Here is a 26,821-nt window from a genome sequence, read left to right on the forward strand (position 1 = left end):
TATAACAAAAATTCCACATCCCAGCCAGTTTTTACTGCCTAAAGTATATTTCATTTAAGCTCTTTACTTTTGCATTATACATATGCACCATCATTCTTGGTTTAAAGTAGCTGGAACTACAAGTATATAACTCAAGAGTCTCGGATATTATATTGATGAAAATATTTCTGCTCTTTATTGTCTTTACATTCAACAGAGAATCAACATCAGGTTTATACTGTCAATTCCCTTCTTCACTGCAGTTCATATAATCTTCATTGTCAACAAGGACCTACAAGAGAAAAGCTTGATTTTAAGCATTACTTGACCATACTTCTGTCATGAATCAAGAAACCATATATAATAAAAAACCCACACTACTCTTAGAGTAGAAATCCTTTAAAATTTTGAACAAAAAATTGGAACTTGGAACTGGGCCGGAGTTATACTCCAATGATCTTATATGAGGAAGGAAAACTCACAATTTGCCAGCCATCAGGATCAAGAAAACTGGTAATCTTGGAGTTGGTTTGGCTAGCTAAACTGGGTTGTTGGTTTATTTTTCCTCCAAGTTCTTTGGTAATGAGATTAACAACCTCAGCACTCTTGTATACATCATCAGTCCCAATAGCAACCTGAAATCAAAACCAAAATTTACCATATAAGTATGGGAACTAGTGGTTCTTAATCTAACTTAAAAGGGAAAATTGAACCCCCCACCCCATACACAATTTGACCTGGGAATATCCATTTCCCTTGGAATGTTCTGTCACACCATGATTGTAAGTCAACTCCAGCGCTGTTGTCTCTAACTCATCTGCATAACCCATCATGGCTATGGCATACTGCAGAGTCAATTGTTTGTGTATTGAAAATTATGGCATTTATTTAACAGCCTTCAGTTTCTTAAGATGGATGGAAGTAAAAGTTAAAGTTCACCTTGTGTTCTAGACTCTGAACCTTGTTAAGTACTCTCATTCCCAATGCCTGTATGGAAACAGATTCTAATTCAGGATTGAGATTTAGAATTTCTTAGGCCTCGTTTGATAACAATTTGTTTTTTTGTTAAAATTGTGCTTGTTTACTTACAACCTTTTCAACATATTTTTCATCTTTCCTAACTAAACATTTGAATTTTTAGCCAAATTTCAATGACAAAAACAAGTTTTTAAAAACTACTCTTTTTGGTTTTCATAACTTGACTTGGTTTTGTAAAACTCTCCTAAAAAATAGATAACAAAAGAAAGAAATCGGTAAGTGAAAATATAGTGTTTTATAAATATATTTTTCAAAAACCGAGATATTAAAAACTAAATGGTTATTAAATGAGATGTTGATAGCACACTAGAAAGATGTCTCTTCGTATGATGGTAAAGATTTTTCTGATGCATTTTCCTATCGTTTTTCATTATTCGTGTGCTGAATTTGGTCGGTTTTATGTTTTCTTTGTTCATTTTTCATATGCTAAAAGTTTATCGACTAAATCGTCACTTTCATGAAAGTTTGGATTAAAAATATAATTTCTTTTTTTATGTGTATACATACAGTAGCTTCTTTGTTTACTTTAACTGAAATTTTTTGCAATATGTGATGTTACCTTCTTATAGAAGTCGATAGATCGTTGTAAATCGCCAACACGAAGCATTACGTGGCAGAGTGGCTGAGGAGTGGGATCTCTTTGAATGAGCTCAAAGATGTAACCATCAGGATCTTTCACATAGGCCAGCACAAAAATGGAGCTGCCTTTCACCTCAAAAGGTTCTCTAATGATCATATTGTCACCACCCTTGTTCTTAACATTTTCAACCATTTTGTAGACCTTGGAAAATTATAAAGATTTGATGTTAATATTCTTCATGTCAATTTGCAGGGGGAAAAAAACCAAAACCATGAAGAAATTGGCTCTTGATTGTCTTCACCTACATCTTGAGTAGCAATGGCAAAATGTCCAAATCCATTGCCAATATTATATGAAGTTACCCCATGTTCTGCATATTTTTGAACACAAGATAAGCGATTATGACTTGATTCCATTTCAGACACATTCTTAAAAAGGAATAGTACTTGGATGCTACCAGTCTTTAATCAATGATTGACTTAAAAACTTAAGTTGATGGATGAAGGTAAATTTAATATTGTATCATCTAACATTCTCTCTCACTTGTGAGCTTCAAATATGTTGAAGACCTAACAATTGGAAACCAAATATTAAATGGGGGGAAATAACATTGCAGGGGCTTGAACACAAAACCTCTTGGATCACCTGCTTTGACACTATTTTAAATCATTGATTGACCTAAAAGTTTAAGCTGATGGATGAAGATAAATTTAATATTATATCACCTAACAAGCAAGAAAACTATTTTTAATACTTTTTCACGTGGTACCGTGTGTATAAAATGATCGTAGTCTAGTTAGCAGCTAAGTATTACTCTTGTTAAAACTTGAGTCATATACCGTAATACTAGAAATTTGCCTTGCCATGTGGGGCCATGTGCAAAAATTGACCGTTGTGTAGCTAGCAGCTAAGTATTGCTTTTACTCATTAAAACCACATACCGTAAATCAACTCGAGAACAAATGACGATTGCTCAGGGCCATACCCCATGAATGCTTTGGTATGTTTCTCTTCTTGGACTTCATTTTTTCTTAGGAGTTCCATTCCAAAACATTCTGTGTAGAATCTGAAGATAGAAAATGCATTGCCATAAAGTGGAAGATCATAAGATAAAGATTCAGAGTTAGATTGAAGAAGATATACTTGATGGTACGATCGAGATCACCGACACGGTAGACGGTACGAAGAAAGCGGCGATTATCTTTCTTGGGCCATTCCAACATCTGGTCATGTCCATCAGGAGCTACAGGACTAGTCTCTGCCATGTTCTTTGTTCTTCTGTCGCCAATTTTTCAGAGATTTATAAGCCTTTTCAAAACTAGTCAGGATTACTCGAGATCTAAAGTTTGATCCCCACTCCCACATATCGAACTCGGGGAATAAAAAATGCAGTGGTTATGATAACATGGAGTTCAATTATTGCATTGAGCCAGCAACTGTGAATTTGTTTAGTAAATATTGGACCACAAGACATAAAAATAGAACAACAAATCCAGATCTGGCTTACTAGTTTATTTAAGGATTTGTCTTGCATAGGACTTTCTTCATTGTCGTTTTTAATGGTCTGAATAAAATATGAACACCATTCATAGGGTGCAAAATGATGTTTATTGAGAGGAATAGAGAACTCAAAGAAATGAGTTTTATTTGCAATTGACAATGATATGGAAACTGACTGTAAATAAATTATTGACATTTTGTATATAAAACAAGCTGGGGACCAAAGTGATACACGTTATGCATTCTTTGTTTTATGCTTATAGCTTGCATGGAGTGGACACTATTTTATATATATCACCAAGAAAGATCAAAAGAATCTTTGCTCATTTTGCAACATTCATCTTATTTATTGTCTTTCATCCCATTTCTGTTTCGAAGTTGACAGTATAAATTCATATCAATTGAGTTATGTTCATGTTGGTTATAGATTTTATTGTATTAATTGAATTGAAGTTTATTGTTGTTTATTTAATACAATAAATAGGATGACTTTTCCGTCCCTACTCCTCTCCGTGAACATCTATGGTTGGAGATAATAATTTGTATGAAGCAGTTTAAACTCCCTTTTCATTTATATACGTTGGATCATACCTTACGTCTATCTTTATTAAAATAAAATAATGAGAATATCATACTTTGTGTCTGCTTAGCAATGTGATTACTTTTTTAGCAATTATTTAATAAATACTGTTACGCTTTTCATAAAATAAATCTTCCTTTTTCTCAATAATAATAATAATAATAAAAAAAAAAGAAGAAAGAATTGTATCGTATCTTTCACTTTACATAATTATGCTCATTTTTTAAAATAGATCTTCTTTGTTTTGATTATTAAATAAAACAATAGGTAAGAAGAGAGAATTGAATCTCTATAATATAATTTTCATGTCTATTGGATTATACTTATATTGAATAAATAGGTTAAGTTTTGTTGATTGTGATAAATAATGAATATTAAATGAGGAGAAAATAACATTACATAGGCTTGAACATAGGATCTCTCAAATATACCATCTTAAATTATCAATTGGACTAAAAGCTTAAACTAATAGATAGATGAAGGTAAATTTAATTTTACATCATTTAACATGCTAAGTTCAAAAAAGTTCATTGAATCGAACAACTGTTAATTAAGGTTTCGTTTGGAATTGTTGTAGTTTTTAAAATAATTGTAATTTTAGAAAAATCAGTTGTGAAAGGAAGTAAATATTGTTTAATAAATTTTGATTTTTTTAAAAAAAAAACTAGTTACGATGTTTGATAAATTAATACTAAGTTGTGCAATTTAGTTATATGAACAAACTAAGCTTATTGTTTCAATTATTTTCACATAGATAGTTAATTTATAATTTATTTAAAGTTGTATGTGATTTAAATTTTAGCTAATTTTATTGAATATAAATTATTTGATAATTTTTTAAAGAAATAATTGTTATAAAAAATGAATAAATTAGAATTTGAAAATAGACCTAACAAATTATATTAATTTGAAATAATATTATTAAAATATATTTATTTAGAAAGTAAAGAAGTCAGGAAATTTTTAGGAAGTCAAATCTAAAAACTAATATCTATTAACTTTTATTTTAAAATTAAGAAGTGATCCTCATGGATTATTAAGGACCTATTTGGTAATTATTTTATTTATTATTTTTGTTTTTAAAAATTAAGTCTATGTACACTATTTCCACCTCTAAATTTTGAGAACTAAAAAAGTAATTTTTATTTTTTAATTTGGCTAAAAATTTGGCAATTGTACTCAAGAAAGATGTAAATCTTGCTAAGAAATGAGAATGAAATAGGTTTAATTTTCAAAACTAAAAACAAAAAAACTAAATGATTAATAATTTATTTTACCAAACAAGAAAGGTAAAAAAGTAGTTAAGATTTTTTCATAATAGTTTTTTACAATTTCAAACACAATCCAAACAAAGTCTAAGAAGCTTCAACCATCATCAATTAACCAAACTAATGAATTAAAAACAATATTAAGATGTTATCCATTTTTATTTTATTATTATTATTATTATTTTTAAAAATAAAGTCTTATCGATCCCTTTCTGAATTATAACTAACTGAGAGTCAGATCATCATTTTAAATTTATTATGTTCTTTGTAATAGCTCAAAATATTAAAATATTAATAATTTTCATCATAAAATTAAAACCTCACATCAAATTTAGAAATGAAAAGAGGAACTTGAAATTTATTCAAAATATGTTATTCCTCCCTCTTAAAAAGATTAGAATTTTTTTTATTTGCTTCTTATAATATTAAAAGTCTAAAATTATTTATTTTATATTTGGGTTTAATATTAAATTAACATTTATAGTTTGAATTCACACTCAAATTGACTACTAATCCTATAGTTTAGTCAAATTTTAGAAACCATCTCTCAGATGATAGCATATATATATATATATATATGTGCATATATTTGAGTAATTGTATTAGCTAATTGATTTAGGATGGAGTGAAAAAAACAACAGAGTAGGCTGGAGTGAAAACACAAAAGAGAAGTAGATTTTTAAGTAGAAAAACAGATGGGACTAAATTGAAAGTTTCAAAACTATAGATTTAAATTAAAAGCTAAGCTTAAATTAGAAAAATAAAAGTTATATCTCGTTTGGTAATCATTTTATTTTTTATTTTTTTTTAAAAAAATTAAGCCTATTTTTTCATATATTTTATAATTATTTGTATATTTATTTAGTACAATAGTTGATTTCTTAACCAAATTTCAAAAATAAAAAAAAATTAAAAAGCTACTTTCTTAGTTTTCAAAATTTGGGGTAAAAAGAAGATAATAAATGAAGAAATTTAGAGATGGAAAGCTTAATTTTCAAAAATAAAAAACCAAAAACCAAATGGTTACCAAACAAAGCATTCAAAAACACTTTTGGTCCCTAGACTTTCAAGAAAGTAACAATCTGGTCTCTAAATTTTAGCTGGTAATGATTTAGTCTTGTAGTTTTAAATAAGTAATAACCGAGTCATTGAATTTTGACAGATGACAATTTAGTCCGTATACTTTACCATTTGTAATGATCTAGTCACTTTCTTGAAAACTACTATTATGATTTAATGTAATTTAATATTATTGGTGTTCAGATCTCGTTCGCGTTTGTTGTTGTTGCAAGCCCCTTGCGAGCTTGAACTTCAACCTACTTCTCTCAGTTTGATCTTGCTTTTCGAGCTGACTTTCATATAGTTCAACTAAGCATTATTCAAGAAATAAAGTTAGAACTCTCCTTTGGAGATTACATAATCTTCTCCTTAGGGTTGTCAAATAGGGCTATGTAACATCTCGAGTTCTAGTTAAATTCAGTTTAATTTTCTTAAATTATTGGATTTATATGTCCTTTAATTTTGAAATTTCTGAGGTCAAAATTTAGATTATTGAGTTATTTTGATTGTTTCAATTTTAATTCTGGTTTTTATTTTGGAGAAGATTTGAATTTTGGGATTTAAAATTGATCTTGAAATTTAATTTAAGTGATATTTGTTAGGATTTGGAATTTTGAAAGGATTTAAATTGTTGAGAGATAATTGCAATTTAAAATTTGGAAGATTAATTTTAAGTTGGGTTTAGAAAGAGTTATAAAATATAAATAAGTATACATGTTTGAAATTGGAATCCAAATAGACCTAGGTATCAAAGAAAAGAAAAGGAATTTCTTTTTATATTTGTTTGGGGATTTGAAATTTAGGAGGTGTTTGATATGCGATAAATGCAGAGAGTTGAGTTGAGTTGATAATTATTATCTAGAGTTGCATTGTTTTATTTGGTGTGCAGAGTTGAGTTAAGTTAGTAATTATTGTCTGTGTTTGACAGAGTTGAGTTAAGTTGGGGTATCTGTGTTGTTTTGTAAATGAAATTGATCTTATCTTTTTTTTTTTTTTTGTTGCTAATGTTGATTTTAATTTTCAACTATACATATATTTTTCTAACTTTTTTAAGATAAAAATAAAAAAAAACTTCCAATTCTTTTTCATTCTCAAAACATAACAAATTCTCTACAAACTATTCATATACATAACACAAAATTTTGAATCCAATTTTTTAAACACTCAAATAGAAGTGATTATTCCATTCAAAAACCCAACTTAATCATTAATTATCGTAAAAATTAAAAAGAGTTGAAATGATTAGTGCCATCAGATGAAACTATTAACATTGTTTTAGATAGAAGGGATGACACTTAAATATTCATCTTAAAAAAATCAAAATCTTACAATTTAAATCATAAAATCAACTATTAGATAATCTTTTTTGACCAATTTGTGGAATATGGATTCACCTTTTTCTAAAACCGGTGAAATGATTTTACAAATATTGATGTCTATTTTTCTACTATTATGTTGCATTAGTGTACAAACTATCTTCCTTTTTTTTTAAAAAAAAAAAAAAACTTGAGCCATAATTTTAAATTCTACTATTTCATAGAATTATGTAATATTTGAAAACATCAAGTGATAGGTTGTTTAAAATATATCGTTGAACTTTTGTTTAGTGAAACAATAATAGGACGTCGTATATAATATTTTTAAGATCTAAGAAAAAATGAAATATAAGAAGAATAATTAGATCTAAAAGAACAACTATAGAAAGAAAATCAAAAAAGAGAAAGGAGGAGTTAGAGAAAGAAAAGGGAAAATAAAACTCATACGAGCCAGACAGAGAGAGAAGAGAGAAAATGAGAAAGACGAACCAAACGACGAAAGAAAAGAGAAGATGAGAGAAGGGGAGTAAATGTGAAGAGAGCATGAGAGAAAGAGAAACGACAAAGTAATTGAGGAAGTTGGGAGAGTAATAAAAACGTGTGGGAAAACGGGTGAAAGTGAGAGTGAAATGGTGGGTAATTAAATCCACCGTTTTATTTTTATTAGTGGTCGTCGAAGTTGGACACACGAAGGTGGTAGGCAGTGAATTTCGCCGAAGTTACTTGTGTGAAGGTAGTCGTTGGAGTTAGTCGCTAGAGTTGTCGTCGAAGGTCGTTGGTGGAGCCCGAAGTTCTTTGTCGAAGTTGGTTGTGCGAATGTGGAAGCCAAAGTTTTTTTTACAAGGTGTTGTTGGGATTGATTGTTGGTGTATCGTCAGAGGTGGTTGCCAAAGCTCAGAGTTGGTCGTTGAAGTTAGCCACTCGAAGGTGGTCATCAGAGTATGTCGACGGAGTGTAGTAGCAGTAATCGCCAACAGAGATCGATAGGTGGAACCATTTAAAACATTGGAGGGAGAGAGAATTGGGAAGACTTGGGGTGAGTTGGTATACAAACTCAATCCCACTAATATTTAAAGTTGGTTTTCAAACATTGAGTTGGTAAAAAATACCAACTCAACCAAGGTTGTCAAATACCCCTTTAATAAGGAAAAGGGAAAGTTATATATATATATATATTGGGTTACCTCGGTAAGTGTGAAAGTAAAAAAAGAGGAGGATTCTTTTCTCTCCTTCTTCAGACGATCGCTCAGCCATTGTCACTGTCTCGGAAAATTTCACAAAATGACCAAAAACCCAAAACTTTTCTACCAATAACCTCTCCCTAAAAACTTTTCTACCACTGATCTTTTGCCCATACGAAATACCAAAAATGCCCCCAGTTTTTAAAACTCCTCAAACTACACTACATTTATTCTTCCTTCAACGATTTCTTCAGCCCTTCATTCAATGTGCATTCAAAATAACACAACATTCCATCAAAATATTTATTCCCAACTAATATTCTACCAATAGCATTGAGAACATTGGTATGAAGAAAATGGAAGGCCACTTTCAGTATTCACTTTCTGTTGAACTCCCTATGAAATTCTCAGTTCTCTCATAGCTTTCTCTCAGAATTTCAGTCCAATATCTTCGTTGATCGCTTTCATCATCAGATTCAGAAACGGAGAGAATGTAAGTGATATTCTACGATTTCTTGTCCCAGATCGCTTTCATAATAAGTGTTGTTTAGCATTAAATGAACGATCGTATAGTAATATATACACAATCGTTCATTACAATATAAACGATCGTTCATAAATTACTAGATGATTGTTCGTTACAATATAGATGATCGTTCATAAATTACAATACGATCGTATAGTACGTTATAAACGATCGTATAGTAAGTTATACACGATCTTTTAGTAAATTATAAATGATCGTATAGTAATTTATCAACAATCGTATAGTAATTTATAAATGATTGTGTAAACATTTATAAACGATCACATAGTAATGTATAAACGATCGTTCACTTATCAATAATTTGTTTATCCCATTGTAGATCAATGACGCTACTTCACATCTTTGTACGATTTGGTGGGGATTGAGATTAGTCCAGAAGAAATTATGTTGGTGGTCATATGAATGATCTGAAAGTCATAAATGATATAACAGTCAGTGAATTAGTGAGTATGATGCACCAACGATTGAATATCGATCCGGATATGTTTGATACACACATCAAATGTTGTTACAATTTATTGGTCCCAGCTCTCCCAATTGACATAATCGATGATGAAGACCTTAACTTTTTTTTTTAGAAAGCAGTGATGCATCCCGGATGCCATTATTTGTACCAGTTACACCTTGCGAAAGTGATAGAGTACACACGGACAATATGTACCAACATTACAATCCAACCGATCAACCCATTTTAATCAGTAAAAATTGTGGGTTTGTAACTATTCCAACACGCAATATTCATACCATGTCTTCACTTGATGATCATATTGAGCCATGTAACTTGAGGGATGACCGAAGTGAAGCTTGGTTTGGTCACAACAGTGAGCCCAGATGAACTTCACAATTCAATACTAAAAATGGATATGGACAATCTTTAGGACCACAAACTTCTCCAACACCTAACATCCATGTTCCAACCCCACCTGCTCCTGTCCCACTAGTTGTGATGCCTTCGGTTCTAATGCATTTCACCATTCCAACCGAACCATTTGTTGATATACCCAGACCATCAGAGGGTCCATTGTATGACGACCTCATCACAATACCTCACGACTGTCTGAATGACGAGGATATAAAGGTCGGTCAAATTTTCTTTTCGAAATATAATGTCAGTTAAATTATCGATGCTTGCAATAAGAAAGAACTTTGACTATAGTGTAAAAAAGTCAACAAAGAGCTTGCTAACTATCCAATGTTTGGTAGAGGAATGCAAGTGGTCATCGACAATCCCAAATATATTGTTATCGAACTAGGTTTTCTTATCTTTTCCAATCATCACTGTTTCAATGAATAGTGCCAATGCAACCTTGACAACATCTTCGTCATTAGTAAAATTGAAATTCTCGAAGGTGATCTCTACATCCTTGCAAGAACTATCCTTTCCATTTGGGTCCTTGGGTCCAAGAGTGAGTTCTTGCAGCCTTTCACCACTTGTTTCTCTTTCCACTATTTCCTTGGTCGGCCACAACCCAATTATTAAGTTAAAATCCTCTTGGGAGAATGTTACCTTCTTCCCTAGAATGTTGAATGAAATAACGTTTAGGTTCGCATTTACTACCTCCCTTAACAGAAAGTGGTGCAAAAGTTGTCCATTGAAAACAAGATCTATATCCAATAGAGACCAAAGGCTGTTTGCCTATACAGTTTCATCTGTTCTTCTGTCAACTTTTTCTTAATGACAGGGGCAATTTTGTGGACTTGGCAAGCGGCTGTAGTAGGAAAATATTTCTCAGCAGGGACGACCATCTTACCAATCTGACAATTGTGTACATTACAAGAATTAGTAAGCAATCGCATAACAAAAACTAAGCAATCGCATGACAAAAAGTAAACAATCGCATAACAAAACTTAAACGATCTTATAACAAAAACTAAACGATCGCATGACAAAAACTAAACGATCACATAATAGATATCTAAACGATCATGTAACAATTAGCCAAATGATTGCATAACGGATATCTAAATGATCGCGTAACAGTTAGCTAAACGATCACATAACGGATATCTAAGCGATCGAGTAACAGTTAGCTAAGCGATCACATAACAGATGTCTAAACGATCACGTAATAGTTAGCTAAATGATTGCATAATAGATGTTTAAACGATCGCGTAACAATTAGCTAAACGATCGCACGATATAAACTTAAACGATCCGATCACTTAGTATTCTCTATACGATCGCTTAGTAATCTCTATCTGATCGCTTAGTAATATCTAGACGCTCGCTTAATATTCTCTAAATGCTCGCTTAGTATTATCTATCCAATCGGTTAGTATTCTCTCAATGATCGATTATGAATGAACACACGACTAAACCCTAAAGGATAGTCAAACCTCAAATATCAACATGAATTCTTCAAGGAAAAGAGTCTCATACCTTTCAGATCACAATGACAGTGGCAAGTACGTAGAGACGATCGGCGAGAAACCTGCGAGGAATGCTCGGGTTCGGAGATCAAACGGGAACAAAATCAAGAGAAAACGCTTAGAAGAGAAATGCTTTGAGCAGTAAATGAACGAAATGGAGGGAGACCCTATCGTTGTTGTTAGGGTTGATGTCCTAAATCTCGTAGGGTCCTATAGTTTGTAAACCTTGTATGAACAAACATTTCTGTGATTAATAATATTTGATATTTTATTCATTTTGTCTATGAAATATATGATATTTTAGTTGCCATTAACCACAAACCAATAAACTAACATCCACGGTTATCGTTGTAGCTTAAACATGTATGTGGAGACATGCAGGTGGATCATGTCTAAGTGATAACCTAAATGGTCTGTAGTATATGGATAAGGCTGGGTACCTTATCCAGGTGACATTACGAGTATGGGCCGCTTTGTAGGTGTTACAAATGTCGTAAAGTGCTACAAATGATCTGATCCTGATCCTTCATGTATTAGACATTCGAGCGGGGATATTCTATACAAAGAAGTTTCATTGTATTAGATCAGACCACGAAATGTTTAGTCTCGCTATATAATGCGGTTCATAATAGAGACTTTCATTTCACTAGGACGATCATAGGTAACATGACCTTAATCCTAAATGAGTTGTGAACTCCTGCCTATGAGGGTGGTCCTTTGATTTGAATGGGTGAGAGTGGCCAGATCATCGACTTAACAAGCCTATCATTTTGGGGATTCGTCTGATTGGAGAGCTGAGAACTTAGCTACACAAGATGGAATTCAGTCCTTCCCCGAAGTAAGGGTAAGTAGATAAATTACTCCCTTAAGAGCTGATTTCGAGTATTGAACAATGTGGCTCCACACCCTCTCTTGGCTAGAGAGGGGTTTAGTCATAGTGAGACTATGATCTATTGTTCATTAGAGGGATTAGTGGTACTTAAGAAGTTAGATGTAACTATAGGGAAAAAAACGGTAATTTGGCCTAATTGTACTTATGAGCAATTTGTGAAGGGTCATCGTACTATTGATTGGTTATATCCAATGAACACATAAATATATCTGTTGTGTGAAGAGTACAACTGTCGATCTTTAGTGGAGTGCCTGACAGTTAACAGATGGTGGATAATATGATTAAAGAGTTTAATCACTTATTCATGTACTGTTGGAGCTTCAAGCTATAGGTTCATAAGGTTCCCTTGGTAGCTCAAAAGATTTAGTTGAGAATCAATTTTTGGGTTAATTTGAAATGTTCAAATTAATAAGAGAGAATTGAATTGTATATGATATAATTTAATTAATACAATTATAAATGATATAATTGACCTAATGTATTTGATACATTATAGTTTAATTGGAGGAATAAATATTTGAATATGATTCAAATATATTTTCTATGAATAAGATTCATAGTTGTTAAATTTAATATAAATATAATTTATATTAATTTCATAAAATAGAGAAAAAGAACTATGGTTTATATATTGTATATAATGCAATATTAAAACTATAGGTTATAAATATAATATGATAAGTTAGTTATCATATTTATTTATAATTATTAATTGATAATTAATTCCCTTTTTTCTCTCTAACCACCCTTAGTGGGAAGTTAATTAGTTTTTGTGGCTTTTGGAATAAAATGAAATATGATTTTATGATTCCAATAGACAAGCATACACGACTGGTGAAGTCTACTACACAATTTACTTGAGAGCCTATGCGATAAACTCAGTTCACTAAACGATCAAGAGACTTGTCTATGCGATAGAGTTGTCTTCCTCGATCGTCTTCCTCCTCCAATTCCAAAACACCCTCCTAACCAAAATAGCCAGAGGCCACCACTTCTGGGTTCTCGCACCGAGAATACCAAGGTAACTAAGTGGTAGTATCCTCTTTTGGTTTGAGAGTTGCATTGCTGTTTGTTCGAGAGGAGTCCGTGCTTGTTCGACGCATTCGTGGGATTTTCTTGAAGAAGAGTTCTTCAAAGGTATAATCTCTAAACCCTTGTTTGTTTTAAAAGGCATGCTGTAATTTATGTTATTATGCATAATCTGTTCTGTTTACTATAAATATTTATGTTCAATCGAAATGGGATTTGGATGATCCGCTTCCGTTCATAGGTTCTCTGTAAAACGAGTTCCCTCAATTCGTATCAGAGCCAGGTTGTGTTTTGATTTCCAAATTCCATTTTATGTATTGAATTGTTTACAGTTTGGTGGGTTTTACTTCTGCATCGCGTTTAACTGTTAAATGTATGTGGATGTTAATGATGGATGTTTTGAGATAGTTATCTTTATTTATGGCTTTCCTTTAAGTTTACAAAAGTTAAATTGTAATGGCCCCTACGTTTTTTGGCTTAATTTCTTGCAATCGAGTCTGTATTCGTTTTGTTTCTTGAGTAGTTTGGGAAGCAGCAAACACAAGAGTTGCAGTTCATTTCGATGGTGAAGACGAAACGGTGGTCGCATCGTGTAGCTTAAGCTAGACAATTGTTTAGATTTGGCTATGCGTTCGTGTAGAATTTTCTATACAATTGTGTAGCATCTGCTAAACGATCGCATCGCTAATGCTACGCGATCGTGTAAAGTGTTTACACGATTATGTTGCGTTGGCTGCATGATCACGTAGGCGCTTGAGGGTAAACAATCACGCGGTATTTGATACTCGACGCAAGGCATGCGTGCTAAATGATCGTGTAGACTATCATACTCATTGCATAGTTGTTAACTACACGATTGCATAGTATATGATACTCGGCGCACGCTACTCGATCGTATAGACTATGAAACCTGAATTTTGATTTCCCTACTTAAGCTAGTAATTAAGAGAATTTAATTAAGTATGAAACCCTATGCCAAAAAAGAAGAAATTCTAAGTGTTGAATAAAGTTTCCTTAAAAATTTTGGAATTAAACTAGCGGAAAAATTGGCTAGTGTAAAGAAACCATATGTTTGGTGTTAACGCATGAGATGAGGCTAAGTATAGTATGAAGCCGAAGGCAATCATGTGTGAACTTGTGAGGTTGAACGCATGATTGGCCGAGGTGTTGCCTAAAGTTTCCCATTGATGTGTTATTTATTAAGTGGAGAATATGGATGATATGCGCTGATGGAATTACGTCGTGCACTCACGTTTCCCCAGCGAAATTCAAAATTCCTTTGAGTTTCCTGGTAAGTTTAGGTCGATCACAGGGACTTGTAAAAATAGTTTGTGTTGATAATTTTCTTATGAAAACTTTGCGGTAACTGGTAAAATAAATAAGGTGGTTGGTTTGTTGGCGTTGATTGAAAATAAATAAAATAAATGCGGTGGATTTGAGAAAATAAAGTTGCGTTGATAGATGCAACGAGTATGCGATGAACGGGTTGAGAAGATCTTTAGCTAGTGTTACTTGGGAATGCGTCTGACTATGTGATCATGTTACTACCATGTATAGCAAGTCATTTTCCAATGTAAATGCGATGCTCCTAAATCTAGGATGAGTGTTGCATGCAAAATGTCCATAGAGCTTATTCCTAAGTCTCTACTCTTGTCCTATGCGTTGATGCAAAATGCATGAAGCAAGATGACCGCATACAATCATATCTTATTGCTAAGATGCATGCGATGCATTACTAACAAATAGTGCTCATCCCTAAGCGCCTATCTCTCGTTTATGTGTTCTAATCTGGTTTCCAAACCTAGATTCTGACCTGACCTTCCCAAGTCTAGATCTTGTCCTTAGACTACCCTCCCGAGTATCTCTAGTAAACGAATGAAGCATACATAAACAAGATAATCGCAAAGAATGAAGATTTCCTCGTTGTGCTAGCTAAATGCATCTCAACCCATTCAACTAATTTAGCTACTCATGCATGAATCACAGAGAGTGAACAGATATAGAGAAAGAAATTCCATTCTTATAAATAAGTTAAGTATAGAATGCTAATGGAAGTTTAAGGTAGAGAGCCTGGTAGCAATTCCTTGCTGACTGAGGCTTTTTACACTAGAATCTCTATTCTGAACTAAAGATGTTCCCGCTTCCGCAGGAGTCGACCCTCTCTCTGTCTTGGAGCTTCCAGTGCTTTCCCAAGCTCGCCGGAATGATCTACCGGCACACCTTCTTCCTCGCGTCCACCTTAAAATGAAAAAAGACTATGGACAGAGAAGCGAACTTGTAAAATAATGAAATAATCGACTGCTTCACCCCTTCTCTGAAGAATGCACTTGGTATTTATAGGGCATCAAAGGTGAAAGGCGGCTTCTCTCTCCTGGCTGTACAAATAGGACAGCTTTAATTCCTGACTGATGCACCGGATAATATTCATCGATAAAGCTGGATGCACTTTATGACCGTTATCGACTGTCAACTTAATTTGGATCTGACTGCCGTCAGCTTTCTGTCCCATCGATCTTAATTGTCCTTTCGTCCGGATGCGCGCACCATGTTGTGGTGATTCTTCTTGGATGAATGTTTACGAGCACGATCAACGCAAAGTCTTGCGGTGAAGCTTATTGCGTCAATCTTTTCTTTGTCTGTAGAATCCAGCATGCCCCAGGAAGCTTCGTACTGCCTTCACATTGGTTGGAGGTGGAAGCTTTTCAATTGCGTCAATCTTTGCTTTGTCCACCTCCAACCCTTCTCAAGAGACCTTGTGTCCCAACACTATAGCCTTTGTCACCCTGAAGTGACATTTTTTCCAGTTGAGCACCAGGTTTGTCTATTCACATCTTTTCAGAATTTACTCCAAATTGGCCAGGCAGACCTCATAAGTGTTCCCATAAACGGAGAAGTAATCCATAAATATTTCTACTGAGTTCTCGAGATAATCTGAAAAGATTGCCATCATGCACCTCTGGAACGTGTTTGGCGCATTACAAAGGCCGAACGGCATGCAGCGAAAAGCGAATGTCCCATATGGGCAGGTGAATGTGGTCTTGTCTTGGTCTTCAGGAGCTATCATAATCTGGTTGTACCCGACGTATCCATCCAAGAAACAGTAAAAATCATTCCCTGCTAATCTGTCCAGCATTTGATCGATGAATGGCAGAGGGAAGTGATATTTCTTTGTGACCGTATTCAATTTGTGGTAGTCCATACAGATGCGCCATCCAGTGATGGTCCTCTGCGGTATTAATTCATTGTTCTCATTGGGGACTACCGTCATACCGCCCTTCTTCGGCACACATTGCACGGGGCTGACCCACGTGCTATCTGCAATGAGATAGATAATGCCCGCATCCAGCCACTTGATAATCTTCTTTTTGATGACCTCTTTCATCGCAGGGTTAAGTCTGCGTTGATTCTCAATGGTTTCTTTGTGTTCATCCTCAAGACGAATGTGGTGCATGCAGTATGTGGGACTAATTCCTCTGATATCAGCGAGCGTCCAGCCGATTGCTCGCACATGCTTTTTGAGAATGCTCATCAACGCATTCTCTTGATCTGCGTTGAGCGCAGAGGAAATTATTACTAGCAGCTTTTCATTCTGCCACAAGAATGCGTACTTCAAATGTGTTGGTAAGGTTTTTAGTTCAAGGGTTGGTGGCTCCACGAGAGAAGGTTGCGTTATTTTTCTTTCTTCCTTCGGCTCTTCTTCTTGCATTGCGATCGGTCCTTCTTCCTTGTTTGTTTTTGGTACGATCGCATTGCAGGCAGCTACGGATGCGTCGACATCCTCTTCTTCATACTCTTCATCAGACTTTTCTTCTTCAATCAAATTCAAGTCATGTTCTGAATCTGACAGGTCTTCCTCATCAGGAAATTTCATGGCACGAATTATATTAAATTTGAGCTTCTGTCCGTTAGTGCTCAAAGTGATCTCGCCCTTGTTCACATCAATTTGAGCACGACCCGTTGATAGGAAAGGTTGCCTTAAAATGATGGGCACATCTTTATCGGCCTCATAATCCAGGATGATGAAGTCAGCTGGCAAAATAAATTTATCAATCATGATCAATACGTCCTTCACCTAACCCTCTGGAAGAACCAGAGATATGTCGGCCAGTTGGAGAGTCACGGATGTGGGCACAAGTTGCCCCACATTTAGTTGTCGGAAGATTGACAGCGACATCAAATTTATGTTGGCCCCTAAGTAACACAAGGCTTGCCTAATATAGAGTCCTTCTATGGAGCAACGAATAGTGAGCTCCCAGGATCGCTCATCTTTAGTGGGATAATAGTTTGGAACTTTGCGTCAGTGCCATCGTGGCAAATTTTCCAGCGCCTCTTTTCTTGGTTACCATGTCCTTCAGAAACTTGGCATAGGCAGGCATTTTCTCAATTGCTTCATTGAAAGGAATGTTAACATGTAATTGCTTTAACATAGATAAGAAGCGTTGGTACTGTACCTCTTCGTTTTTCTTCTTCTTTAGACTCTGAGGGAAATGTGGTAACTGGACTTTCATAGTTCCCGTTTCATTTGACTTTGAGGTTGACGTAACCTCATGTTCTACTGCTTCATTTTCTTTTTCTTCTTCTTGCGTTGCCACAATCTCAGGTTCAGCTGCGATGAAGGTTGATCTATTCTGTTCCTTCTTTTCTCCCTCCATAGTCTTTCCACTACGCAATGTCACAGCCTGACATTGCTCCTTACCTGAACCCCCTGGGTTGCGTGGAAGCTCGGTTGAACTTGGTAGCGCCCCTTACGGTCTACTTTTGAGCTCATTTCCAATTCAAGGTTGCGGATGGACGTAGCCTGACTTTAAAACACCATCTCATTTTTCTCTATATATTGCTTCAATAGGCCTTCTAGGGAAGAAGATTGTGGTGGTTGTTGTGAGCTATTTTCTTGGTTGCTCTGTTGACCGTTGCTGCGTTGAAAGAACCCTGCTGGCCCTTCTTTTTATGCCACAGATTGAAAATTTTGTTGTTAATTCTTCCAAGCAAAGTTTGGGTGGTTTTTCCACCCGGGGTTGTAGGTGTTGGAAAAGGGGTTGTTCTTTACAAAATATACAGACTGTGGGTTTTGTGGACAATCTTCCATCGCATGCCCATCACTGTAAGTCGCACACCTTGCGGTGTTTTGACTTATTGTGTTGATTTGCCCACCTTGCGGTGTTGGACTGCTGATCGTCATTCCTTGAATCAAATTCATCATTGCGGTTATTTGGTTTTGCAATGAAACAATAGCACCGTTATTTGCATCCGAATATTTGAGTCTTAATCTCTGGTCGCTCTCCCTCCAATCTTCATGATTCTTGGAGATGTGATCCAGGATATTCTTCGCCTCATCATAAGTCTTGTCAAGCAGACCACCAGCTGCTACCGCATTGGTAGCAGTCTGCGAAGCAGGATTCAAACCGTGGTAGAAAATTTTCATTTGAAGGCAGTCTGGCAGCCCATTATGCGGACAATCTCGGACCAACCCTTTAAACCTCGCTCAGGCATTGCTGAGCGATTCGTCCATATCTTGTTCAAAATTAGTAATAAGCTTTCTTCGTCTGGCATTTTCTGTAGGTGGGAAATACTTCTTTATAAACTTCTCCACCACTTGCTCTCAAGAAGTGATCTCTCCTGGTTCGAGCGAATAAGCTCATTTTCTAGCCGGATCGCAGAGAGAAAATGGAAACAATGTTAGTCGAACCTCCTCAGCAGAGATGTTCGGGAACACAAAAGTATTGCAGATTTCAATAAAACTTCAGAGATGGGCGTGCGGATCCTCGCCATGCCTTCCTTCGAATTAACCTGCAGCCTGGATCACCTGCAGCATCACCGGTTTCATTTCAAATCTACTTTCGTCTAAGGCAGGCCTCATGATTCCTGGAGAGAAATCATAGAGGTTTGGCGATGCATAGTCCCTAATGAGCCTATTGCGATCGTTTGCCAATAGAATTGGATTTGCCATGACATTGTTGTTGTTTGGTGCTTCATTCCTAGGCTGCTCCGTCATTTTTTCTTTATCGGATTGTGGTTGCTGTTGGCGGTCCCTTAGTCTCCTTCAAAATGTTCTCTCAATCTCTGGGTCGTAGTTCACCAGAAATTGAGAGTTCTGCAAAGAATTCACAAAAATTACCGTTAACAACTATTTTGCCGAAGTCCCTGACAACGGCACCAAAAACTTGATGCGTTATTTTACTTAGTGGAGAATATGGATGATATGCGTTGATGGAATTACATTGTGCACTCAAGTTTCCCCAGCGGAATTCAAGTGTAAATTCCTCTGAGTTACCTGGTAAGTCCAAGGTCGATCATAGGGACTTGTGAAAATAGTTTGCGTTGATAATTTTCTTATGAAAACTTTGTGGTAACCGGTAAAATAAATAAGGTGGTTGGTTTGTTGGTTGCGTTGATTGAAAATAAATAAATAAATGCGGCGGATTTGAGAAATGAAAGTTACGTTGATAGATGCAATGAGTATGTGATGAACGAGTTGAGATGATCTTTAGCTAGCATTACTTGGGAATACGTCAGACTATGTGATCATGTTACTACTATGCATAGCAAGTCATTTTCCAATGTAAATGCGATGCTCCTAAATCTAGGACGCAAGTGTTGCATGCAAAATGTTCATAGAGCTTATTCCTAAGTCTCTAGTTTTGTCCTATGTGTTGATGCAAAATGCATGAAGCAAGGTGACTGCATACAATCATATCTTATTGCTAAGATGAATGCGATGCTTTGCTAATAAATAGTGCTCATCCCTAAGTACCTATCTCTCGTTTATGCGTTCTAATCTAGTTTTCCCAAACCTAGATTCTGACCTGACTTTCCCAAGTCTAGATCCTGTCCTTAGACTACCCTCCCGAGTATCTTTAGTAGACGAATAAAGTATACATAAACAAGATAATCACAAAGAATGAAGATTCCCTTGTTGTGCTAGCTAAATGCTTCTCAACCCGTTCAACTAATTTAGTTATTCATGCGTGAATCACAGAAAGTGAACAGATATAGAGAAAGAAATTCCATTCTTATAAATAAGTTAAGTACAGAATGCTAATGGATGTTTAATGTAGAGAGCCTGGTAGCAATTCCTTGCTGACCGAGGCTTTTTGCACTGGAATCTCTATTCTGAACTAAAGATATTCCCGCTTCCGCAGGAGTTGGCTCTCCCTCTGTCTTGGATCTTCCGGTGCTTTCCCAAGCTCGCCGGAACGATCTACCGGCACACCTTCTTCCTTGCGTCCGCCTTAAAATGAAAGAAGAATATGGACAGAGACACGAACTTGTAAGATAATGAAATAATCGACTGCTTCACCCCTTGTCTGAAGAATGCACTTGGTATTTATAGGGCATCAAAGGTGAACGACGGCTTCTCTCTCCTGGCTGTACAGATGGGATAGCTTTAATTCCTGACTGATGCGTCGGATAATTGTCACCGATAAAGCTGGATGTACTTTTTGACCGTTATCGGCTGTCAACTTAATTTGGATTCGACTGCCGTCAGCTTTTTGTCCCATCGATCTTAATTGTCCTTTCGTCTGGATGGGTCCACCATGTTGCGGTGATTCTTCTTGGGTGAATGTTTGCGAGCACGATCAACGCAAAGTCTTGCGGAGAAGTTGCGCTCGACCAATGTATTCCTATGATCGCATTCTTTGCATTGCGTTAACACATTATTCTGCACAAAAATATAAAGATCAACTGTTCTAATGCGTTGGACCCATGCGAACTCAATATTATAAAATTTATTCTTAATGAATGCAATTTAACATATTTCATCAACGTAATCCAACATTGTTTAAGGATTTAGCACTATGATAACGTGCATTTCTGCCCGTTATCACCCATGCGTTGAGAATGCTTGAGTGAAAGCGGAGAGAGTGAGATGTTAAGCGCAAGGCACTAGACAGACGATCATGTAGCAAATGAGCAGCGCTACACGATAAGGTAGGTGATTGTGTAGCAAATGCGCGACATTACGTGATGAGGTAGGCAATTGTATAACAAATGCGTGGAGCTCAGTTATGCACTAGACGATCGTGAAGATGCCCACGACGTTAAACAATGAGAAGTGACGCGCTAGACGATTGAGCTATACGATAGGCAAAGACACTACATGATCAGTATAACCGCTAGATGATAAGCGTAGAAGCTGGACGATAGCGCTAGATGACAGCTCTAGACGATAGTGTTAGATGTTGAACAGGTGCTAGACGATGAGCGTAAATGCTAGACGATATGCGGGCGCTGGGCGATGACTACACGATGAGCAGATGCGCTACACGATAGGCGGAATACTAAGTGATGGGCATTGTGCGATAGACGTAGACGCTGGGCGATGACGCTATGCGATGAGCAGATGCGTTAGACGATAAGGCGTCGATGCTAAATGATAGAGCTAAATGATGGGCGCGGCAGTTAAGCGATAGGCTATGCGTGAGATCGTTTACTAAACGATTGAGCTACACGATGGGGCATGGGAGCTAAGTGATGGATGCAAGAACTGCATGATGGAGCGGTGTTGAGGCTTGCGTTACACAAGACTGATAAGCTCATCTGGACAAATGGTTGTACCGAGAGAAGTTTGAGATTGAGTTAGTAGAAGCTGGACAAATAAATATTCATGCAAAATGAGTCTTATGTATGAGGAAGACACATTAAATAGGAGGTGGATGAGGTTGGGCATTGGTAGATTGAGAGAAAAATGCCTGGACATGCTCAAAGGAGGAGGTGTTGAGTGTAGGTGAAAGGTAAGACGCCTATAAATAGGGCAGAAAGCATCACTTCAACTACAATACATTTTAATTCATAAAGCTCACTGAAAAAAGGAGAAATTGAGAGAAATTCGTGTGTTGAACGGAGGAGACGCAACGTTGATCGGACGGAGGTCAAAACAGAGGTGTTGGAAGGAGCAAAGTGTACGGATAGACGCTTGGGCTAAGTTCAAACGAGGAGTTATTCCAAACTACTCATGCAAATCAGGTGATTTTTAGACCAAAAGCTTTTAAATTGAATGTAGTTTTGGTATGAGGGCTGCCATGATGAAACTCTAACTCTAAGGTTGTCAAATCCTAGAAAAACCGAGAGATACTCACTAGTGGACAGACAGTCGAGCCAAATGGAGTGAACTTGAGACTTCGAACTTTTGAAAGGGAATCTTAAGAGAAACTCTAAGGTAAACTAGTTAAGACATTTTCACACATTTTTGTAGAAGAAAATGTCTTGAGATAAGACCCAGAAGAGTGAGTAATCTAAGCTTGAAGTTGAATCTGAAATCGGGTGAATTAGGAAGGAAAAGCAATCCCAGCGTTTCACTGTGAGTGGTTTCTTCTTTTAGTCTTTAAACATATTCTGAATTAATATGCTATGGTTTATGATCGAATGCTTATATTATGAGATGAGCATGAGGTTGGGATGGTCAGGGGGTCTATGGACCTAGCACCTGAGCCCAAGATGAAATCTCATAAGATGGCCAGGGGACCGAAAAGTCTAGTTCTTGAGCCTGTGGGAGAGGAAAACCTTGAGTGGGATGGTCAGAGGGCCGACAGGCCTAGCTTCTGAGCCCATGAAAGGGAGAACTATGTGCACATAGGTTGTTGAATGTTTATAGATGTGAAATGTTAACTGTTTAGCGTGTGTGTAGTAGGTTTGTGAAAAGCTTCATTCAATGACGAAGGTTTGCATGGTAACCTCATGATATAATGTTTATAAATTGAAAGAGGCCTATAATTATGATTCCACTCACTGAGCTTTGTGAAACTCATGTTTTATTTTATGTATTTTCTTCGCAGGTAGTAGAATAGTCCAGGTTGCAGGGTTTGGTCAAGGTCTGCCACAAGTTAGAAATAGTACTAAAAGAGTTTGTAGTCGGGGTGGGGCTACATTTGTGAACGTAATTTAAATTTGTAAATTGGTTCCTAAACAAAGCATGTGATTTCATTTGTTCCATTAAGTTTTCCACTACGGTATTAAATATTGTTAAAAGGAAACTAGTAAAGAGTGGTCAATGGTTGTCATGAAAGAGTGACATCTGTTGATATCACGCCTCCTCTTAAATAAAGGTTGAAGTCTGAGAGAAGTTCGTGACATAGACTATCATGCTCATCGCGTAGTACAAAGCTACGTGATCGTTGCTACACGATCGTTTATACTCAACGGGCATTGCTCGACGATCAGAGGATTTGCTACACGATCAAGCTGCAAGGCTTTAAGGCGAGTGGTTCAAGGCTCGATTCACCTGTTCCAAACCGGTTGACTCAAACTTTTGTAATAGATTAGCATTTCTTTTCCTTTTTTTTAGAATTACTATCCCGGTCCATTAACTTTATTAAATATGCATGTGATGTATGTTTATTTTATATGCCATAATATATGTCATATAGTTTTAAAACCCACCATAGGTTATGCATTTTTTCATGCATCATTCTATATTAAAAGCGTTATAATATATTAGTATGCATGATTAAATTACATAAAGCATGCTCATCATCATATAATGTAAGAGTTATAATATATGCATGCATCATAGCATATCTATGTATCATTTATATTATAAATGTTATAATATAAGGTTGTATGTATGCATGGAATGTATGCTATAGCTTAGTTCATTACTTGTTTATATAAAAGTTATATATATTAGTAATGAATGAACATTGCATGAAGCATGACACTTAGGTTTATTTATAAATGTTATAAATAACTTATGTATGTCTAGCTAGCAATGTGGAATGGTTTTAATTGTTTCATTTTTTTTTATAAAAGTTATAATTAATAAAATTAGAATTAAAATCAATAAGAAAGGGTTGCATGCACACCTTAGGCTTTAATCAAATTTTTTGTTTTAAAATTTGATTGAGATAGACCTAAGATCACATTTCTAATAAGATAAGAAATCTAAGTTTAATCTTTTAAGTCGGTTTAATAGGATTAAATTGATAATAATAAAATATTAAATATGTAACAAATGTATCTATAAGGGACCTTTTATCTAAGGCTGGTTCTTGCTAGGCTGGGGTACTTAAGTCGATGGAAATGTCGTACCCCTACCTAGGAACCTACTTGGAAAGGTAAATTAGATAGATTTGTTACATGCATACAAATTTGATGAAAATCTGTTAAAGAGTTTAATAAGACTTGAATTAAAGTTGTTTAATCATCAAAAGCAAGTGTTTTTTTTTTTTTGGGCAAATTACACAAACCACTTAGTTAAAATGAGTAACCGTATTTTCTAAGTTAATGAACCCTAGGTAGAACATTAAGTGGGAGGTAAATGGGATATATGGTACTTCACTTTAACCTCTACATGTTTCTCCCTAAAAGTCACACAATGAGATCTATCATCGGCCTCGAGGCACCTCAGGAGTGTCCCCCTACGGGTGGCATTTGGGTAGATCAATACCAAGGTGAATGGAGAGAATGTTCATAGTAAGTGGGAGCGTGATGTGTGACAACATATCCCTCGGTCTCTCTTATTAGGTTGGATAGAGTTTGTGTGCATTGCCTTGTGGCACCTTGGGAGTGTCCCCCTAAAGAATGGCAGTTTTGCACAACTCTTTATTTGATCTCTAGAAATGGATAGGGTTACTTTAGTCTCTTGTCCTAATTGGCTTTTCCCTAAGGTTGGCTCATTAGGGCGGGACTTTAAGGCATAAAATGAGGGGTTACACTTACACAGAATTATTAAAGATGTTAACAAATTCTAGATCGAACAATGGTGACTATTAGATTCAGTTACAAAGAGTTGTTTTTGTCTAATGGTTGAGATTGCCGCATTCTAGTGAAGGGGCACTTGATCACTCTACGGTGACTTTTGTCCTGACTCACTGAAGTATCATTGCAAAATAGATGTCACTTAGGGTACACTAGAATTATTTTGTTAAAACTTAATTGGTTTTAAAATTGGTTTAATGCAAGCACACTTAATTAAGTTTGTTCTTTTTTTAGCAATTTAATTATGGCTACCGCTACACTTTCTTTGCTTTCCATCGATAAACTGACTGGAGAAAATTATGCTAGTTGGAAAAACACCATTAACACAATACTAATCATCGATGACCTTTGCTTCGCCCTTAAGGAGGAGTGTCCTCTTATTCCACCTCCTACTGCTGCTTGAAACGTTAGAGAAGCATATGACCGTTGGACACGGGCGAACGAAAAGGTCCGAGTGTATATCTTAGTCAGCCTTAACAACGTTTTGGCCAAGAAGCATGAGTCCATGATCTCTACACGTGAGATCATGGAGTCCCTGAGGGGAATGTTCGGAAAATCGTTCGTGTAGCTCAGGCACGACGCTTTAAAGTACATCTTCAATTCACGCATGAAGTAGGGAACATCTTTTCGGGAACATGTTCTCAACATGATGGCCCACTTCAATGTGGCGGAGATGAACGGGTCGAGCATCAATGAGGCCAGCTAGGTTAGCATTATTCTAGAGTCGTTACCAGAAAGCTTCCTTCATTTTGTAAGCAACGCTGTTCTGAACAGAGTTGATTACAAACTTACAACTCTACTCAATGAGTTACAAAATTCCAATCTTCACTGAAAAGCAAGGAGAAGAAGTTTGGTGAAGCAAATGTTGCTTCATCATCTAAAAAGCTCCATAAATGTTCGACCTCTGAAACTAAGTCTACACCTTCTTCCTCTAGCACCAGAAAATGGAAGAAAAAGAAGGGTGGTAAGGGGAAGTGATAACTTGTAGAAATACAAGTTATTTATATTGCTTTATTTAGATATTGCGGCCAAAAGAAAGGAAAGTTGCGTCATTTGTAGAGAAATTAGCTAAGAAATGCAAGAATTATAAATTGTCGTTAATACACCCACTGACACCATTGCAATGGTAGAAAAGAATATTTCAAGTCTGTTTTACAGGAAATCAAGTCATCATATGCGTTCATGGCTCAAGAGAAAAAGAACAACGCATCTACATCGCATTGCGCCAACCATTCAGAAATGAATAGACGATCAACGCAATGACGACACATACGACAATCGATCAAGAGCTAAGCGATTAATGCAAATTCAACCGCATGTGGTAATAAAAAACAACACCGCATGCGGGAAAACGATCGAAGATGCAAAAGAGCAACGCAATTAAGGAGGATTCAAACACGTGTACAGCTAACCGTTGTGCATTTTTTACGGAATTGATCGCGTAATAGAAGGAATATTCACTCCACCATTTCCGGAATTGCCATAACAATAAAGTGGGGTCTACAAGTCAGAGAGTCAAAGCCGAGCCTATAAATAGCCTCTGAAATTCTATTGGAAAATATACTTGATACAGGGGATAATTGATACGAGGCTATTTAGAGAGAGACTTGATACGGGGAATAATTGATACGAGGCTATTTAGAGAGAGACTGATCTGAGTGCTGATCAGAGAAGATCCGGGAAGAAAAGAGACAAGGCTGAGAGGTGAGTCTTAGGGCGAATCATTCCAAATCCCCACCATGAAGCTCTGTACCAAGATCAACTCTACCGGTTGAGCAAGCCTGAGAG

General features: G+C 36.0%; 1 protein-coding gene across 2 annotated transcripts; it reads right to left on the minus strand.

Moving 5' to 3' along the window:
* On the minus strand, nt 1-2,972 carry LOC120083798 (lactoylglutathione lyase GLX1). Of its 2 annotated transcripts, XM_090316111.1 has the most exons (8): nt 2,741-2,971; nt 2,539-2,663; nt 1,903-1,967; nt 1,577-1,798; nt 919-966; nt 717-824; nt 462-614; nt 1-271 (listed from the first exon to the last, which is right to left on the minus strand). In XM_090316111.1, exons 1-8 carry the CDS (start codon nt 2,860-2,862, stop codon nt 221-223), a joined length of 894 nt encoding a protein of 297 aa, XP_090172237.1. In that variant the 5' UTR covers nt 2,863-2,971; the 3' UTR covers nt 1-220. The 2 variants fall into 2 exon arrangements, with proteins under 2 accessions (XP_090172237.1, XP_090172238.1); XM_090316112.1 differs by lacking the exon at nt 717-824 and having other exon boundaries at nt 2,741-2,972.
* Between the last annotated feature and the right edge of the window lie 23,849 nt (nt 2,973-26,821).

Source organism: Benincasa hispida, chromosome 8 (assembly GCF_027475165.1).
Source record: "Benincasa hispida cultivar pf3 chromosome 8, pf3_genome.v1.1, whole genome shotgun sequence".
NCBI classification, from domain to species: domain Eukaryota; kingdom Viridiplantae; phylum Streptophyta; class Magnoliopsida; order Cucurbitales; family Cucurbitaceae; genus Benincasa; species Benincasa hispida.

Bases quoted from the DNA above. Each gene is read 5' to 3' on its own strand.
- LOC120083798 (XM_090316111.1), bottom strand. From the start codon at position 2,862: ATGGCAGAGACTAGTCCTGTAGCTCCTGATGGACATGACCAGATGTTG. The intron at 1,799-1,902 runs GTAGGTGAAGAC...TAATTTTCCAAG, and splicing joins TTGCCATTGCTACTCAAGAT to GTCTACAAAATGGTTGAAAA. The intron at 825-918 runs GTGAACTTTAAC...TTGACTCTGCAG, and splicing joins TTCAGAGTCTAGAACACAAG to TATGCCATAGCCATGATGGG.